Below are 21,127 nucleotides of genomic sequence, written 5' to 3' on the forward strand. Positions count from 1 at the left end.
AACTCACTGAAACTGAAAACATAATATGTCAACATGTGGGATACTGCTAATGCTGTACTCAGCTTCCTCAGCTTCCACCTTAATCTGGGAAAACGAGAGCAAATTAATCACAGAGTAAGAGAAGAAAGAACACAATAAAGATCAAGGTAGAAATAAATAAAATGGAAAACAGAAAAATACTATAGATATTAAAAGGATAATAAGAGAATATTATAGAATACTTTATACCAATAAATTCAAGATGAAATGGAAAAATTCCTTGAAAGACATGCACTACTAAAGTTTATTAAAGAATAAATGTATTAAAGAAATTGGATGTGCAGTTTAAAGCCTTCCAACAAAGAAAGCTTCAAGTCCAGGTGGCTTAACTGATAAATTCTACCGAACATTTAAGGAATAAAATAATTCCAATGCTACAGAAACTTTACCAGAAAGTTGAAGAGAAGGGAATATTTCCCAACTTTTTTATAAGGCCACCTTTAACAGTATCAAAATTAGACAATGACATTACAAGAAAACTATAGGCCAATATCTCACATGAACACAGAGACAAAAATTCTTAATAAAATTTTAGCATATCAAATCCAGTAATATATAAAAAGATGATACATCATGACCAAGTGAGGTTGATCTCAGGAAAGAAAGGTTGGTTTAAGATTTGAAAATCAATTTACCCAACTTAGTACACTATAAAGAAGAAAAATCAGGACATCTCTGGTGGGGCAGTGGTTAAGAATCCACTGCCAGTGCAGGGGACATGGGTTTCAGCCCTGGTCCAGGAAGATCCCACACGCCACGGAGCAACTAAGCCCGTGCACCACAGCTACTGAGCCTGTGCTCTAGAGCCTGTGAGCCACAAATACTGAGCCCATGTGCCACAACTAGTGATGCCGGTTCACCTAGAGCCTGTGCTCTGCAACAAGAGAAGCCACTGCAATGAGAAGCCGGCATACTGCAACGAAGTTTAGTCCCTGCTCGCCACAACCAGAGAAAGCCTGCATGCAGCAGTGAAGACCCAATGCAGCCAAAAATAAATAAACAAATTAAGAAAAGAAGGGAAAAATCACATAATCATTGCAATAGATGCAAGAAAAGAGAATCTAACATCCATTCCTGATTAAAGAAAAAAAAACCTCAGTAGAATACGAATGGAAGGAGACTTCCTGAACTTGATAAATGACTCCTACAAAAAAACCTAACATCGTATTTAATGGCGAAGGACAAAGTACTTTCTCTCCAGGATCAGGACAAAAGCAAGGATGTCTACTCTCATTACTTCTATTTGACATTGCACTGAAGGTTCTAGCCAGTGCAATAGGGCAACAAAAAATAAGAGATATTCAGAATGGAAAGGAAGAAGTAGAAATATCTTTACTTGCTGATAATATGATTATGTAGAAAACCTGATACAAACTACAAAAATGCTACTGGAACTAATAAATGAGTTTATCAAGTTTGCAGGGTACAAGATCAACATACATAAAGATTAATTTATCTCAACCAACAATCAGAGATCAAAGTTTTTTAATACTACTTATAATAGAATCAAACATATAAAATACTTAAATAAATCTGACAAAAGATGTAAAAGACTTGCACACTGAAAACTGAAAAATATTGCTGGGGGAAATTAAGGAAGACCTAAATAAATGGAGAGATATAATGTATTCATGGATCAGAAGATTCAATATTGTTAAGACATCAATTCTCCCCAAACTGATTTATAGATCAAAATCCCAGTAGGCTTTTCTATAGAAATTGACAAGCTAATTCTAAAATTCATATGGAAATAAAATTTAGAATAACTAAAACAACGTTGAAAAAGAACAAAGTTGAAGAACTAACAGTAACTGATTTCAAGGGTTATGAAGCTACACTTTTAAGACATTGTGATAGTAGGGTAAAGATAGACAAAAAAAATCAAAGGAACAGAATGAAAAGTTCAAAAGTAGAGAGATGTGGACAACTGACTTTCAGGTTCAAAGGCATTTAAGTGGAGAAACGATAGTCTTTTCAACAAATGATGCTGGAACAATTGAATATCCAGGTGAAAAAAAACACAAAAAAACAGAACTTCCATCCAAACCATATAGAGAAATGAACTGAAATTGATTCAGAGATCTAAATGTAAAACATAAAACTTCTAGAAGAAAACAGGTGAAACATTTTATGACCTTGAGTTAGGCAAAATTTCTTAGATACAACACCAAAAACATAATGCATAAAAGAAAAAAATAGATAAATTAGACACCATCAAAATTAAAAATTTCTGCCCTGCAAAAAACACTCCTGAGAGAACGAAAAGATGAGTCACAGAATGGGAGAAAATACTTAGCAACTTATATATTGGATAAAGGACTAATTTCCAGAATATATAAAGAACTCTCAAAACTCCAGAAAAATATAGGTTAAAGATTCAAAGATATACACATGGAAAATGAGCATATGAATAGATGTTTGACATGATTAATCATTAGGGATGCTACAGTGAAATACAACTACACACTTATTAAACTATCTAAAATTAAAAATACTGAGCATAGCAAGTGCTGGCCGCAACGTGAAGAAAATCTCTCATACACTGCTGGTAGAGATGTAAAATGATCAGACCAGTATGGAAAACAGGTATTTTTTAAAAAATAAAACATACACTTACCAATGATCCAGCCATTCTACTTGCAGGTATTTACCCAAGAGAAATGGAAGTATATATCCATACAAAAACTTGTACACAAATATTCATAGCAATATTATCTGTTATACACACAGACTGAAACAACTCACATGTCCATCAATGGTGAATAGATAAATTAGGGTACATCCATATAATGGAATACTATTCAGCAATAAACAGAAATGAATTACTGATATATACATCAATATGGATGAAGATTAAAATAATCATGCTGAGTTAGAAGCCAGTTAGAAAAAAGTATACACTGCATGATTCCATTCACATAAAATTCTAGAAAATGCAAACAGAAAGCACATCAATGGTTGCATGGCAACTGGAAAGGGCAAGGAACGATAGGAAGGAAGAATTACAAAGAGACATTAAGAAACTTACTGAGGTGATGGACATTTTGATTTTGGTGATGTCTTCATGGTGTGTATGTATGTGTGTGTGTGAACACAGATTACTGTATGTCAATTGTACCTCAAAAAGCTGTTAAAAGAAATGATATGAGAGAGACAATTGGGGAAATTTGAATAGCAAGTCTTTATTAGGTAATATTATTGTGTAGGAATTTAATTTCTTCAATACTGTGTGTTAACAGTATTGTAGTTACATAGGGAAATAATTTTTAATATCCAGAGAGGAGGGCATCTACCTGACAAGAGAGGGATCGCAATTGTGGCAGATGCTGTGGGAGGCTGAGGAAGATGAGGCTAGAGCAGTGACCAATGTGTGATGGCGTGGTGAAGACAGTCATTTGTCAGCTGACCTAAGATGGCTGGAATAGAGTGCTAAATGCAGGACCCTTTCACATACTAATCTCATGCAATCCCCTTAACTAGCCTTGGCATAACAGAAACTTTCTATTAGCTTGCCATATTGGAGGGGGGATGGCACAATTTAAGGTGCAGTAAGTTGTGTAATAAGCTGTCACAATAGGGTCCTACAGAAATAGATTTTTAAACTGCAAAAAAATGAAAGTTGACCCTTCCCTCAAAACATATATGAAAATTAACTCAAAATGAATCATAGACCTAAATGGAACTATACAACTTCCGGAAGAAAATATAGGAGAAAATCTTTGTGATTTTGGATTACACAATGGGGTCTCAGACAAAGATTTCTTAGATAAGACACAAAAAATCACAAACCATCTAAGAAAAATTGCTAAGGGACTTCCCTGGTGGTTAACACTCCGAGTTCCCAATGCAGGGGGCCCAGGTTCGATCCCTGATCAGGGAACTGGATCCCACATGCATGCCGCAACTAAGAGTTCAAATGCCACAACTAAGAAGCCCATGAGCCGCAAGTAAGGAGTCCATCTGCGGCAACTAAGACACAGCACAAGCAAAGAAATAAATTAAATAAATATGAAAAAAAAGAAAAATTGATAAATTAGAGTTCATCAAACATTTAAAACTTCTAGTCTTCAGAGACACTGTAATACAATGAAGATAAGTCACAATCTGGGAGAAGATATTTACTAAACACATATCTGAGAGAAAGGACTTTTTCCATTGCTTTTTATATAAAGCCCTCTTAAAACTCAATATAAATATCCAATTTAAAAATGGATTTGAACAGACACTTCTTTAAAAAGATATTTGCACATCAACAGACACTCAACATCATCAGCTATTACAGAAATGCAAAATGTGGCAAAAAACACGAGATGCAACTACACACCTACGAGAAAGGCTAAATTTTTTTAAAAAACAAATATAAGGATCAGGTGATGATGTGGAGCAACTGAAGCTCACATAAACTGCTAGTGGGAAAGCAAAATGGCACAGGCACTTTAGAAAACAGTTTAGCAGTTTCTTAAAAAGTTAAATAGGCGCTTAGCATATGATGAAGCAATCCCACCCTTAGGTATTTTACCCCAAAGAAATGAAAACATATGATAGCACAAAACATATGTTCACACACACATGTGAGTGTTTTCAGAGGCTTTGTTCATAATAGCCAAAAATCCAGAAAAAACTCAAATGTTCATCAAACGATGAATGTGTAAACAAACTGTGTATCCACACAACTAGAATACTACTCAGCAATAAAAAGGAATGAATTACTGACAGGTGCAGCAAAACAGATGAATCTCCAAAGAGACTGGTAAGTGAAAGAAGCCAAAAAGAAAAGGCTATATAACACATGCTTTCAGTTATAAGATATTCTGGAAAAGACAACATTATATGGACAAAAATCCGATTGTTGGTTGCCAGGGGCTGGTAGTGGGAGGAGGATGGATTGACTACAAAGGGATATGGGGGGTCTTTTGGGAGTGCAGAAGTTTTCTTTACCTCAAATGTGGTGGTGGCTACAGAAGTGTACATTTGTCAAAACACATCACACTGTATATTTAAAAACAGTGAATTTTGTGAAATGAAAATTATACATAAATAAACCTGACTTAAGAAAATAATAAAACAAACCTAAAAAAACAATTGAGTGAAAATAAATGTCAGAAAAATCAACTTACAGTTTTTCCAATTCAAGGGTCATCATGAGGATGCCTTCAATTGTTGTGACACTTGTGTTGTTCCCATGTCTCTGAAGGAGAAGCCCAAACATGCATGATATAAAACCCAAAGACAAAAATTCTAAACTTAAGAAGATACTTAACATGTGATTACTTCAATGCTGGCTTCTGACTTGCCATAGATGATAATTCTAAAGAACTCTTACTGAAGAAATTTAAATTTGCATCATCAAATGAATGACCTTGGTGCTGAACAGCAGAATCATTTTTTATTATCCGAACTTCTCATTTTCAATTGCATCTACCTCTTTGATCACTGTTTTTTTAAAAAAATAATGTACCCCTTATTCCTTTTTGCTTTCTGGGATAAATAATATTCCTACATGCATCTACACCTTCCATAACTATATGTGTTCTTCAACACTGTTCTCATTCTCTGCTGGCTGTCTTACCCATATATATTCTTTCTTAATCCTTTTCTTTGCCAATAACTCTTACTTTCAATAACCCAGTTAAAATCTAAATTATGACATTTCAGCCAAAGTACTCAGTCTTTGACGAAAGCAAAAAAGAGCAGAAATTATTTCATGAGCCATGAAACTGTTGCAATACTTACAAATATTTTAATGCTGGCAATTTAAAAAGATAAGAATCTTCAACTGTTGTCAAAGGATTACGATTGAGAATTCTGAAAAATGGAATGGAATTAAAATTATCTGCATTTTCATTTACTTCCATGAAAGCTTATATTAATTTTTTTTGGTATGGAACTTGAAGTTTAAAAAAAATCATTTTGTCTTTACCTATAAATCACCCTTAGAATCTGTAAAACACTCTTTCATTGGGAAGGACCCAGGTCTCCAGATGATAAAGTGGAAAAGAGAAACAAACAAACAAACAAAAATTAGAAAAAAAGTGGCTAGCAAAGAAAAATTATGCCAAGGAACGTTTCAGGTTCAAAATCTTCGAAGTGACTATGCTGGTAGGAGGCTCTTGCTCTGTAAAAAAGTACTATTTCTAGTGTCCTCCACAATTCAAGGGGTTTTTCTTTCATCTCTACAAATTTTTAAAAATTTCATGATTTAAACTACCCAGTTAAAGACAAAAATAGGACTAATTCCTTGGTTCTGGAGCCAAAGAAGCAGAGATAAATCCAAGAGGAACTGGTGAAAGCCATACTCCCATCACATAGTTCCACGTGTATCCTTGTCATACCCTTTGTTACTGTGTATGTAATCACCTGTTTACTTCTCAGTCTCCTAGATTGTCAGCAATTTGAAAGCAGGGACCACACATTATTCTCATTATTATTCCTGTGTCTGACATAGTGGCTAATATTTACCAGGTATTTAATAAATGTTTGCTGAATAAATAAATAACATTTTGTTTATATATCAATAAAATAAACAAATTAATTTGGGGGAACAAAATTGTATTCCAAAATGCTGGAATACATTTTCTTCTTAGTTCTTTCTTTCTTCCTTTTTTTTTCCTTCGTAGTTCTTTACAACAAATACGAGGGGGAAAAGAAAACAGAAACAGGAAGAAAGAAAAGAATATCTGACTATAGGTTAACACTACTCAAGAATTATTAGCATATTTGTGCACAATATTATAAAGATAATTATCAAAACTAATATATTTTGGGTTGCCAGGCATCTGTGATCAGCATTTAACAGTTAATCCTCACAGTAGCCTTATGTGATAGATATATTACCCCATTGAACAAATGAGGAAACTGAGGCACAGAGAAGTTACATAACTTGTCCTAAGTCATAAAGCTAGTAAGAAGCAGAGCTGGAATTTGAACTCAGTTCTGACGCTAAAGCCTGTGTTTAACCTGAATGAAAAAAAAAGGGGGGGTGTTAATACATCTGTTACTTGAACCTTAACTTTGAGAGCACTAAATATATAAATACCATTTCAAACTTCATCTACCCATCTGGGAAAGCCTCTATGATAATTATATTTTCTCTTTTTATTTATTATTTCTCCTTTATTTTTTCCTTAATCATCTCCCATCATAAATATTTAATTAGCCTATGGTCATTGAGACTTTAGAAATTTTAAAAAATATTGCACTAAAATCAGTAAAAATGATGGAGGAAAGACATTGGAAAATTCATCCCTCCATAGAAGCCACAATACCAATAACAACAAAAACAACAACAAAACTGGCAAAAATCAGAATCAACTTCTTCTTAACTCTGGAAATTTAACCAACAGGCTTGCAGCACATGGGGGAGCAATTTATTCAAGGAAAACAAATTAATTTCGGTAAAAACAATGAGATCTGTGTTGCTTTAACTTGTTCTTGACCTTTGCTCTCCATACCAGTGGTAGCCTTGGAAAAACAGCCCACATCCCTGGTACCAGAAGGAGCAGCATGGACTGGGAGGGCCTTCAAAGCCTCATTCCCAAAGAACTGTCATTGTTTTACATGTCTGGTGGTCCCCTGGAAGACCTCACTTGCAAGGCTTTCCTTTGACCTGACCGAGAGCTGTCTGGTGAGAAAAGCCGCTCCTCAGGTGGCATTTCTGGAAAACATTTTCAAGCAAATATTTTAACATGGCGGTTGCATGAGGCAATGGATAACAGTTTGGGGAAAAACAGCCCAACCGAGAAGCTTAAAGAGAAAAGCTGAGGAATGAGATGTCCATGGAGACTTTGAAATGTTCCAATGTATTCCTGGGAAACTGGAAGACCACAAGACATATTCCTGGGAATCTAGGAAAATAGATTTAGCATTAATAAATGAGTTAAGCAAGGTTGTAGGATATAAGATCAATATTATTTCTACACACCAGCAATGAGTAATCCAAAAATGAAATTAAGAAAAAAATTCCATGTGTAACAGCATCAAAACAAGTAAAATACTTAGGGTAAAATTTAACCAACTAAGGGCAAGATTCACTGTGAAATGTATAAAACGGCTGAAAGAAATTGAAGAAGATCTAATAAATATAAAGGCATACTGGATGCATGGACTGGAAGATAATCTTATTAAAATGTCACTATTTCCCAAATCGACCTATGGTTCCATTGCAATTCCTATCAAAATCCCAGCTGACTTCTTTACAGAAACTGCCAAGCTAATTCTAAAATCCATATGGCAATTCAAGGAAACAGAATAACCAAAACAATGTTGGTAAAGAACAAGTGGGAGGACTCACACATCCTGGTTTCAAAACTCAGTTCAAAACGACTGCAATCACAGTGTGGTACTGGAATAAGAACAGACATGTAAATCAATGGAACACAATTGGCAGTATAGAAATAAACTCTCATATGTATGGTCTATTGATTTTCAACAAGCATGCCAAAACAGTTCAATGTGGAAAGAACAGTCTTTTCAAATAATGCTGGGACAACAGTACATCCACACACAAAATAATGAAGCTGGACTCCTACGCTTCACGCCATATATGAAAATCAACTGAAAATGGATCAAATATCCAAATGTAAGAGCTAAAGCTATAAAACTCTTAGAAGAAAACAGAGGGCTAAATCTTTATGACCTTGCATTACACAATAGTTTCTTAGATATGATACCAGAAGCACAAACAACCAAAGGAAATATACATAAATGGGATTTTATAAAAATTAAAAAGTTCGTCCTTCAAAGGACACTATCAGGAAAGTGAATAAACATATACAATGGGAGAAAATACTACAGGTGGGAAGAATAAGATGCAGTTGGGAGAAGAAAAGTATGGTAGTTTCTAGGTGTGACAATCACGGCAAAAGGCAGACCCAAGTTATTTTTGTTTTTAATGTTTATGCCTTTCTAAATCTGAGAAGCTGCCAGGATTCTAGTACATAGCAAAAAGTGATGACAGCACACTGAAGTGTGTAAGATTTTGTGTGTACATAGCTATCTAAAGGAAACCAATACTAGTTGTCGGGGGGAGCATTAGGGCGGCTCTGTGACCGCAGCTCAATTTGCCTTCATAGTGTGGCCACACCTCCCTCATTGATATTCTCAACAACGGGGTAAATAATTTAATAGGGATAAGGCTTTGATCTTCCTCTTATTCTCCCTTAGTGCTTATGTTCTAGGTACAATATTGATGTACCACAGAAAAGGAAGCATGTGAATGTGCTCTGTCTGGTTAAGTTATATAGCCTTTGTACATTGTAGAGTCCTTCACTTTCTAAAATCATGGAGCTTGTATTGTTAGAACCAATGAAGTGACTAAAAGAATTTTTAAAAATAAGTCATCAGTCATCAGTCGGGACCTGCATAGGTGAATGAAGGAGAAACAATTTACAGTCAGAAAAAAAAGTAAAGTTAACATTTAGGATTATCAACCACTGCTGGTTTTCCATAATATATTTCATTCCTGATTTTATCGGAAAGAGATATGATTACTACCACCATTCAAAAAGTGGTACTTTATTAATTAATAAGCTCTTGGCTCATCTTTGAGGTAGATTTCGGATTTAAAATACACTACCACACTGCTAACTACTTCACCTGATGTTTGTCAATATCATAGAGGCTTGATTCTAGAAACCTACAGACTTATAATTACCTGAAAACTGGTGATGAATCAAGCTTTTGTGGGGCCTGTACCTCATGTACTTCTGGAAATCCTATCTAATAAAAACATGCAAAGTTATGAATACAAAAATTGCTAGGACCCTGCTCAATATCTTGGAAGGAACCTATGCAAGTGAGGAGCCCTGAAGCCTAAGCCTCATTGTATTCATGATAAATCCACCTCAGCTGGGGCCCTTTTTCAAATTTATTTAATACAGGCAAACTTATAAACACCCCAGTAATATGTCATAATAGGTAGTAAAATGACTTAACTCGAGTGTGGCATCTTCCTTTGGTGGCTTGCCTTTGGAAAGAGATGCAATAAAGTTTATATATCACTATGGCAAATGTTTCCTGAAGCAAATTACCTTTGTCTATTAGAAAGACTTAGCCCAAAACAAAGACTTACTATACTGTGACAATCTTTTTAATGTAACTGTGAACGAGTTTTAGGAGTACAGTACTAATTTATTTCCAACACCAGATAGTTCTGATTCTTTCACTAACTTTTTCTGTCATTTAAGAGGAACACAAATTCAAAAGGAACAAGTTCCTGCCTCTTCCATTACAAATCTTTTCTAACTTACCACCCATTTTCTACTTCATCACCCCCCTCCCTCACCTTGTTACCCCGCTGCATAGATGCTAGAATGGCTCTCATATATGTCTTCCCATCAACATCCATCTTTCTCCTCCCAGTATGAAAGCTTTTTGGGGACAGAGTCCCTGGCGTATGCATGTTTGTATCCGCAGCACTTAGGACAGTGCTGACACACAGTGGGCATGGCACTCAGTGAATGTTTTCTGAATGAATTCATTAATTTTTAAACTGTGATTGATTGATTTATTTTTTTATTTCCACAATGTATTTTCCCGTGTTGCCTACATAACTATAGTGAAACTCTGATTCTTATAAGGAACTCTTGGTGTTATAGGATGTTTAGGAAAGGTGGTGAGTTTAAGACGTTATATTGACGCTACTAAAACCTCCTGGTGAAGGGACCCCATCAGCCTGCTCCCCTGTGTGCTGGCAAAAGAAAAACAGACCCTTGGTGCTCTCTCCCCAAGGTAGGCATCAGCAAAGTAACAAGGGAAAGGAAGGAGGGAGCTAAAGATAGGCATCAGCAGGAATTGCTAATCCAGTTCCAGACACAGCCTCAACACCTTCATTCACCCAAAATGTGTGAACTGTGTGAAACTGGATTTCTGAACCACAAGACAGGTAAGAGAGTCTTTTCCAAAGTCAGGTGTAGAAAAGCTCTTTTCCTTGAATCTAAAATCAACTTCAGGCCATTGAAAGTACCCACTATCATTTCCCTGTGTCAAGAGAAATCACAGAATTTTTGAAATGAAGGGGTATAAAACCCACACTTCTTATTGAAGAGTAGTCAGCAAAGAAAGTATGTTGAATTAGGCTACAGCAATGTATTTTCTTCATATTTTTCACACTATAGCTGAACACAAACAATGTCTTTTCCCATACTACAAACGTTCCTATTGACCACAGATAATTCACTTCAGAGATATATGCTTTTTGAAAAATAATGTTCTGGGTGGCTGGGGAGAGCCTGTGGTGGGTGTTCAGGAATTCTTTCTGCCTTACCATTTAAAAGAGCTAATAATGGTTGGAGAAGCACCCACACCTTTTGCTCCCTGAAGAATTCGGTGCTATAGTTAGTTCTTTGCAGCTCTGTGTTGCATACATTTTAAGCAGTTAGGAATTTTGCAAATGAGCAGGAATCAAAGTTAAATTCAAAAGTGGAGCTTCATGGACCATTCGCATATTGGAGAGGCATCGGTGGGATTCCATGACAATGCTAATTTGAGTGTTTTGCTTGGTGCCTTTTATTGCCTGTACCAAAGATCAGTACTATGGAAAGCAGGGTGTTTCATATATATGAGTTAAACAAGTCTCTTGGCCTCTTTGTACCTTAGTTTCCTAATTTTAAAGGAAAATAAGTTGCTCTCAAGACATACTTTCCAGAATTCATACTGAGCTTACACCAGCTAACCAATAACTGCATGATTTTTTTACACAGTGTTTTTTACATGCATTCATCTTCTATTTCACTTACAACTTGTATAATACCTGCATTCCATGCCAGGCCTGAAACATTCCAAATCTAAGTTCTGTGAGTAAATTGCAACCAAGATTTCTACAAAAAAAGACACCAGCAAAAGAAGAAGAAAAATATGTATTCTTTCAGAACATTTATCCTTTGGCAAATATTCTAATTTATATATGATGAAACATAACATCAGTACTCCCTCCATACACTAAAGTAATCTCACTGTGGAAGACATTATGATTTATACTTTCATGATTATATATGTGGTGCATTAGATAGAAAATAGTAAATGTTCATTAAATACTTGTGTTAAGTGATCTTTATTTCTCTAGAAAGGCAGCACTCTTGGCATTTTGGGCTGGATAATTCTTTGCTGTGGGAGGCTCTCCTGAACAGTTGGATGTTTAGTAGCATCTCTGGCCTCTGTCCACTAGATGCCAGTAGCATATACAGTTCTGACAAGCAAAAATGTCTCCAGACACTACCAAATGTCACCTACGTGCCAAATCACCCTGGTTGAGAATCACTGCTCTATAATTATTCACTCTGATCTGTGTAATAGTTCTCACATTAATCTTTGCTAGAGAGAAAAAGGATTTGCTACAAAATTTTAGCAGCAATTTTAATCAAAATGAGTAACAAATTAATTTTATAAATAATTAAACTTTATAAAAATTTCAAATATAATGAAGTTATATTTGTAACTTACATAAACTGCAAAAAAGGTAGTGGTTCAACTGTACGTTGTACAACAGACGGTATTTTATTGCAGGAAAAATTTCTAGGAAATGTAAAAGGAAAATATTGCCTCAATTAGCTATTAGATATCTAATTAGTAGGAATAACTAGTACAGGTTAGAATGATAATAATACATAAGAAGCTTTGGTCTAAACTCCAAACCTTAGGAATTACTATTTGAATCTTCCAGAGCCCCTAACCCTGCCTTCACCTCTCTTAAGAGTCTCACCTTCAGGATCTTCATAAATTAAATATATAACTATAGATCAATAGATTTTGGAGGTAACCTTTCCTGAGAGCAGAAGCATTGATTAGATTCCACCTTTTGTGGTCTGATCAAATTCTAGATTATGAGCTCAAAGATTTTATCTCTATATATCATTATAATTTCTAATATTAAAAGGAATATTCTTATATTTACACACTTCCCAGTATAGTTCTGTTTTTCTAGGCCAATTCATTACCAAAAGAAATAAAAGATACCCTTTCACACAACTTGAAAGGAAGTTACTCCTATCATTAATATGTAAATTTAGTTCAGTATTACACTTTCTATCATATGGACTTTTATTCGAAAATACCTACTCTTGACTATAGCTGACTATCTTATTTCCATTGATTCCAGCTTCGTCGCTCATTTCACCTGGATGGGTATAACTGTCTTCTGACTGATATTTCCATCTCTACCCTCTCCCTTTCTAAGCCATCCTACACGTGATCGCCAGATTAACACTCTGTAAGTGGTTCTGAAATACCAGCATCACTTGTGAATTATTGAAGATACAAATACTCAGCCCTACTCTGGACCTCTTGAATCAGTAACTACGGGGGTGGAGCTTGTGTTTTCACAAGCCCTCCAAGTGGCTGGTTCTGTTGCAGGCTAAAGGTTGTCCTAAAGCACTGCTGTGGTAACATGGTGCTTGGCATGTTATCCTTGGCTTGGCCTCCAAAACTCTAGATGATCTGGCTCTAATCTTCTACTCTTCCCACTTGTACTCTACAGGTACTCAGAGTATTTCTCCTGTGCTTTGTCTTTCTCCCACTTTCCTTTTGCAAGCTTATTCTTCCCAAGATGTCTGTCATTGATACCAAATGGCCCTTCAAGGTCCTGTTTAAACAGCATTGCTCTAGTAATATATTCCCTGATCCAATTTGAAGTATTTTTTCCCTATTTTGTGCTCCAGTACCAACTTTTAGTACTCATTGCACATATTCATTTCTTTCTTTAAATATAGCTATTTTTGCAACCCATTTCCTCTGAGCATAAACTCCTTCAAAGTATGGACTAGATCCTGCTTATGTGAATTGTATATCATGTTTAAAGCCAACGCGTGGACATAAAGCAAACTCAAATATTTATAAAAGCAACAAATAGCTGGGGAGCGGAGAGAAGGAGGAAATGACTGTTTTAAAATAAATGTAGTTTTATTACTTCATTGTGCCTCCATAGCATTTTGTGATTATGGTTTGAGCTTATTATATGTTTTTTTCCCTGTGAGATCATGAGTTGCTGAAAGGAATCCTGTCTTACCCATCTTAATGTTTACAGCACTAGGCATAGTGCGTATTAGCATATTCTTTCTTCGCTTTTTTATTGATTGGCATTATTTTTTTAAGGATGAGAATACTTATGCTAACATGAAATAATCAGATTATAAAGTATTTCATAGTAGAAGTAATGAAGGGCTTAGCCCACTGAGCAGTTATTTTATTTGTTCTTCTCCAAACTGTGTTTCTAAGGTTTGGAGCCCAGATGGCAGAGAAGAGACTAATATAAAGGTGATTGCCCCTTAAGGCTTGGAAGGTTTGTAAATTAAACGAACTATTTTTAGGGTCATGTGAGGCTCTTCATACCCATTTCCCTTAAGCCTTTTATATTTGCAAGAAGAATCTATTTGCTAAAGAGGATTATTCATTCGCTTAATAAAGATTAATGACGTACACAACTTTGGATGCCATGGACAAAGGACAAAAACTGAGGTTTTATAGCAAAAAACACAGTTATCTGTTTATCCCTAAATTAAAAGAAATACTAGGCAAGCATTTCCTCTTTGATAAGGAAGCTGGAGAGGGAATTCCCTGGTGATCCAGAGGTTAGGACTCGGTGCTTCCACTGCTGGGGATCTGGGTTCAATGCATGGTCAGGGAAATAAGACCCCACAAGTTGTGTGGCGTGCCCAAAAAACAAAACAAACAAACACAAAAAACAGAAATAAAAAGGCTGGAGAGATTTTTGTTAGGGGTATTTCTGAGATGCTTATTTAGTGTGAGCATTTCTAAATATACCACTTAACCATCATCTTAAACATTCTTAATATCACACCTCCTGCATTAAAATCCTTAACAAGTGTTTGTTATTTTGGTAACTTAATGTTTTCTTGACAATACTGATTTTTTAAGAGATTTTTTTTGATGTGGACCATTTTTAAAGTCTTTATTGAATTTATTACAATATTGCTTCTTTATTTTTATGTTTTCATTTTTGGCCATGAGGCATGTGGGATCTTAGCTCCCTGACCAGGGATCGAACCCACATCCCCTGCATTGGAAGGCAAAGTCTTAACCACTACACCACCAGGAAAGTCCCTTGGCAATACAGTTTACATAATTCATCTGCTTAAATATTTAATACTTAAATGTTAATTTAATTTAGATTAAATTATCAAAGTTAGGAGTTAATGGCATTCATATTAATCTAAGTGTTCTATATTTTCTTGTCTTGTAGGTGACAATTTGAGGTTAACTTTAATTCCTCTCATTTCACTAAACCAACTTTTTCAAACCTTTTCTGTAAAGGCCAGATAAGTAAATATTTTAGGCTTTGCAGGCCACATACAGTCTCTGTCACATATTTTTCTTCGTTTCTTTTTTTTTCTCATTTACAGCCCTTTAAAAATCAGTTTTAACATATGGGCTGTATAAAAACGGACTGTGGGCCAGATTTGATCCACAGGTCATAAACAAAATGTAAATACAGATGGAGACTATATGAACACTTATATAACAAGGTTCATATGGGAGCCTATAATTGCTGAGACCTCATTACCACTTTTCCTCTACAACTAAAGTGTATTTTTCTATCTATACCTTGTCTGTATAATTAAAAAATTAAAAATGAATAGGAGATATTTAGTGCCAGTGATGGGCTGGGGCCCTACACAGACTCACAGGATTGTAGAATTGTATTGCTAGAAGAAATTGAAGAGATTATCTAACTTGAACCCCTTAATTACTTTATAGATAACCTACTTTATAGGTAAGAACTCATTAATAAATATGATTAACTTACAAATATCGGAGGGATAGCAAGCCTTCAAATGAGTCCTTATGTAATTCAGTCAAATCATTTTCACTGAGAATTCTGAAAAATGAAACGGTTATTTCTGGATCAAAATGCAGAATAACTACAACTATAAACTACATAGGACTAACTCCTATATGTGGAGGAAAGCTGGGTAATGGTGCCACCTAAACAAACTAATTCTTATTTGATTTAGGGATGGTGATTTCTGCTCTGTTTCCATTTAAACCTTCTTTTCACGTCTCACACACACACACACACACACACACACACCACCCACTCTTCCCACCAAATCATACAGTTAAAGCCTACTCTCTAGACCACGAAGTCTCTTGTTAGAACCCAGCTCTGGGTGGCACCAACGTTGCAGAGCTGCTCTTCCCTCCTCTCTTTCCCCAAACCTTATTGGGAAGTCCCACACACAACTGTATCAGGGCAAATGAAGCCATCTGATGTTTTCCCCCATAACAAATTTTTGAAAACTAAAATGCGAATAAAATATACATAACTGTTCAATAATTCAATTGAACAACTGTTCAGCTGTTAAATAATTACAATACAGATCCCCACGTAACACCATTCATGTCAAGAAAGAATCCTGCCAGCATCCCAGAAGCCCCCCATGTGCCCTTTTCCAATCACAACCCTCTCTCTGACTTCCTAGAGGGGACCACTATCCTGACTTTAAGAATAATTCCCTTGCTTTTTAAATTTACTTTCGCCTTTTCTCTATCAGCCATAAACAACATAGTTTAGTCTTCCTTCTCCTTGAACTTTATATAAGTGGAATCATATTATATGTATTGTTTTCCACATTGCTTCTTTCATCCAACATTATTTTGTAAAATTATTTTAGTTTTGCCTGTAGTATGTAGTGTTGCATGTCCAACTACATGAGGCTTCTGAGTATTTGAAAGTGGCTAATGACACTAAGGAGTTGAATTTTTAATTTAATTAATTTCAATTATTTTTAAATTAAAATTTAAAAAACAGATATGCAATGTAATTATCGGAAAATGTTTATGTTAGCAACAATCTGCATATGTGATACTACTTTTCCGACTGTAAATTTTATGCAATCTAAATATTGATCAAGTATTTGTAATAAAATTTAGCAACCAAATTGTGATTTCAGAGTTAGTATGAAAAAAAAATGTAGATTCTCTCATTAATTTTTATATTGATTAAATGTAAATATGATAATACTTTGGATATTTTTAAATCCTTAGTATGAAAAAAACGTAGAATACCTTATTAATAATGTATATAATGATTACATGTTAAAATGATATTTGGGATATAAGGGTTAAGTAAAAGATATTAACATTTATTTCATCTGTTTCATTTTACTTTTATTTTTAAGTGGCTACCAGAAAATTTAAGATTACTTATGTGGCTTGCATTATGTGTCTGATGAAGTCTATGACTTCTAATTATGATTATATCACACTTTATTTATTCAACGGTTGGTGTATACTGAGATTTTTTTCTAGTTTTTATTTATTAAAGACAATACTGCTTTGAAACTTCTTGTATTTGTATCCTGATACATATTTGCCTGAGTTTGTCTAGGATGTAATAGGGATACAAAATTGTTTCCTAAGAAGTTGTGCTATTTCAAGTTGGCAGATTGAAACATGTCAAGTCTCCACCCCTTCAACTTCCACCAAAATCCTTAAGAACGATAGAAAAGATAAAACTTAAAAATCACAACCTTAGCTCAATGTGTGGGAGCACCTCCCCTACCAGAAACGTCCCGGAGCTGCCTACAGGGTGATCAGTTGGAATAGTTCGGTAGGAGCAGCCGACAGCACACATCAACCCCACATCTTCCCTCCTTGATCAAGACAGCAAAAGGTGTCTTCCTCTAGGCAGGAGCAATTGGTGTTAGAAAGGGGGCAAGGTCCCAGAACCCTGAAAGAAAGGTATGCACTCCCTGACTAGCCACAAGAAGGCACCTCCCACCTCTGCCTTATTCTCAGGGGAACCCATTGGGAGTAATAAGCCCCAACAGCTCATTTCACTTGTCCCCTAAAGCTGGGAAACAAACGCAGTAGAATCTCAACTACAAAGGTGAATTACACTCAGGAATGACCAAACAATGTGATAAAGCCAACTCCATTAAGGACAGAAAACAAAAACAAACATAAGAGCTTATAGCCAATGAATCAGAGTTAAGAAAGCACAAGAGGATCTTAGGATAGCACAATTATTACCCTCAGACAGATGTAGGCAGATAGTGCATCCATTAATCAAGAATATACGAATGAAAAGTGTTAGCAATAATTTAAAAAACTCAGTATATGAGCAGCAGAAATGACAGTTAAAGAATAAATTAGGAAACTGAGAGATCCAGCCAAATATTTCTCCAGAATGCAGAATGAAGGGAGCAGAAACGATTCACAGTCAAGCCTGACCCCTGGGTCTGCCCTAGGAATGTTAACTCCTTTGCTTCAACTGGTCTCACAATAAAGACTAGGAACATAGTGCAGGGAGGAGGGGGTGGTGTTTTGCACCAGTTTCTTAAATCTGATAAGCAGGAAGGCACATAGCCAGTGACCCAAGAGTGGAGTGAGGGAGTGGTAGAGAGAGCCAGTATAGAAGAAACTCTATAAGATGTCAAAGGTAGGTTTCTCTTGCCTGGAAGTATCCCCTTCCTTGCATGTGATATTAACAGTGGTACATCCTTCAGAAGCCTTGGGGATCTGAGCACAGGCTATGTTGCCTTGTGAAGTTATTTCCACTGAGTTCTGCATTTAAACGTTCTGCTTTTCACTCACAGTGTCTCTTGGTCACACATTTATATTAATTCCATCTCATAGTTTAATTCCAGCTCATAAATTAATTCTTTACTCATAGCTTATGAGAATTAAAATATTACTACCTGGAAACTCTGCAACTCAGCTATTAAGGTGGTTCATATTATACAGAATATAGTCACACACATTTGTATAAGATCATTAAAACAAAAACACAAAAGACTTCAATTCCCACAAAGAACTCTTGGAGCCCTGAGCATGCTTCAAAGACCCTGACCTCAATTTGAAATTCACCATTTTAGAAGGAATCGCAGTGATTGTCAGAATACATGTTAGGGGGAATGGTCAACAGATGGTGCTAAGATTGTTTTCTCACCTCTAAGTACTGGTTTCATATTTCCATGCAAATGATCCAAAAAGAAAAAAAACAAATCAATATGTCCAACGACATGTATGCTAACCCTTTTCATACCTTCCAAGGTAGGAAAAAACTCTACCTCCCCATATGGCGTAACAAAACTGTATGTATATACCATAAATGATATACAAACGTCACAGGAAATGATGGTATATGAAAAAAGCTACACAAAAGTGGAACTCATATATACTAACTATAACTTTGAATGTTGACAAGGATTCAGTAAGTACAGCAAAGAGATGGGGCTGATCCTCAACTCTAAATGGCACTGACTTCTCTGATTGGCTGATGCCCATATCAGACTGGTTGGAGTTTGAATATCATGGTAGGACAGGGCGTAACCAAACAGTATGTATTTCAAATTAATAGGGTTTCTTTCTGTGAAGTTGTTTGGATGACAGGATAGTAGAAATGTTAAAAATAACAACAGTAAGTTCAGCCTAGAAGTAAAGTTTAGACTGAGAATGAGTCAGTCACCAGAAAATTACCCCAAAAGGAGCTTCAAATAAGCAATAACTGAATAACTGAAATAAAATACATTAATCTGTAGAACTCCAAATATCCATTTTGACTGAAGAAAAAATTTTAAAAATATGGGGAATCAGAGTTAAAGCCAGATCTAAAACTTTCTCACACCATGAAAATATCAAAACCAGGCGTGAATGAACATTTAAGAATGATCCATGTCTAACTTCTGACCACGGTTCTGGTCTAAGGCAATCTTCTGAATTTCACATTGATTCTTGATTCTGTATTATTGACAATTATCCTTCTCTCAACCTCTGTAACTTCTAGGAAATTGAGAGGGCTGAGGGTTTGTTTGTTTGTTTGTTTTATTGATTTAACTATATATATAATGCAAATAATAGGCCTTTCTGGGACTGATTTACTCTCCTTTCCCTGCTTTCTTTCTCTCCAAAGTACTTAGCAATGCTTGAAATTATATCTATCTATTTATTATACTTACATACTTATTTCCATATATTTGTAAATCCCCTGAGAACTGGGACACTTGGGCTGTTTCATTCTTGGGCCTGTAACTCTAGCATGTAATAGTGGTGAGAGTAGGCAACCTTGTCTTGTTCCTTATCTTAGAGGAAATGGTTTCAGTTTTTCACCATTGAGGACAATGTTGGCTGTGGGTTTGTCATATATGGCCTTTATTATGTTGAGGATAGTTCCCTCTATGCCTACTTTCTGCAGGGTTTTTATCATAAATGGGTGTTGAATTTTGTTGAAAGCTTTCTCTGCATCTATTGAGATGATCACATGGTTTTTATACTTCAATGTGTAGGCAGAACACTCTATGACATAAATCACAGCAAGATCCTTTTTGACCCACCTCCTAGAGAAATGGAAATAAAAACGAAAATAAACAAATGGGACCTCATGAAACTTAAAAGCTTCTGCACAGCAAAGGAAACCATAAACAAGACCGAAAGACAACCCTCAGAATGGCAGAAAATATTTGCAAATGGAGCAACTGACAAAGGATGAATCTCCAAAATTTACAAGCAGTTCAAATGCTGGAGAGGGTGTGGAGAAAAGGGAACACTCTTGTACTGCCGGTGGGTATGTGAATTGGTTCAGCCACTATGGAGAACAGTATGGAGGTTCCTTCACAAACTACAGATAGGGGGGCTTCCCTGGTGGCACAGTGGTTGAGAGTCTGCCTGCCGATGCAGGGGACACAGGTTCGTGCCCCGGTCTGGGAAAATCCCACATGCCACAGAGCGGCTAGGCCCGTGAGCCATGGCCGCTGAGCCTGTGCCTCCGGAGCCTGTGCTCCGCAACGGGAGAGGCCACAACAGTGAGAGGGCCGCGTACAGCAAAAAATAAAAAACTACAAATAGAACTACGATACAACCCAGCAATCCCACTACTGGGCATATAACCTGAGCAAACCATAATTCAAAAAGAGTCATGTACCAATATATTCATTGCAGCTCTATTTACAATAGCCAGGACATGGAAGCAATCTAAGTGTCCATTGACAGATGAACGGATAAAGAAGATGTGGCAAATATGTACAATGGAATATTACTCAGCCGTAAAAAGAAACGAAATTGAGCTATTTGTAGTGAGGTGGATGGACCTAGAGTCTGTCATACAGAGTGAAGTAAGTCAGAAAGAGAAAAAGAA

At 35.9% G+C, this 21,127-nt stretch overlaps 1 protein-coding gene across 1 annotated transcript in view; it reads right to left on the reverse strand.

Moving 5' to 3' along the window:
• The window catches only part of LOC132427352 (leucine-rich repeat-containing protein 37B-like), an 87,334-nt gene extending 68,262 nt beyond the window's left edge, over positions 1–19,072 (reverse strand). Inside the window, 5 exon segments of the mRNA XM_060014792.2 lie at positions 5,773–5,844; positions 11,775–11,855; positions 12,478–12,549; positions 15,797–15,868; positions 19,065–19,072. Coding sequence (XP_059870775.1) covers positions 5,773–5,844; positions 11,775–11,855; positions 12,478–12,549; positions 15,797–15,868; positions 19,065–19,072 — 305 coding nt within the window.
• Positions 19,073–21,127: the final 2,055 nt, after the last annotated feature.

Source organism: Delphinus delphis, chromosome 1, assembly GCF_949987515.2.
Source record: "Delphinus delphis chromosome 1, mDelDel1.2, whole genome shotgun sequence".
NCBI lineage: Eukaryota > Metazoa > Chordata > Mammalia > Artiodactyla > Delphinidae > Delphinus > Delphinus delphis.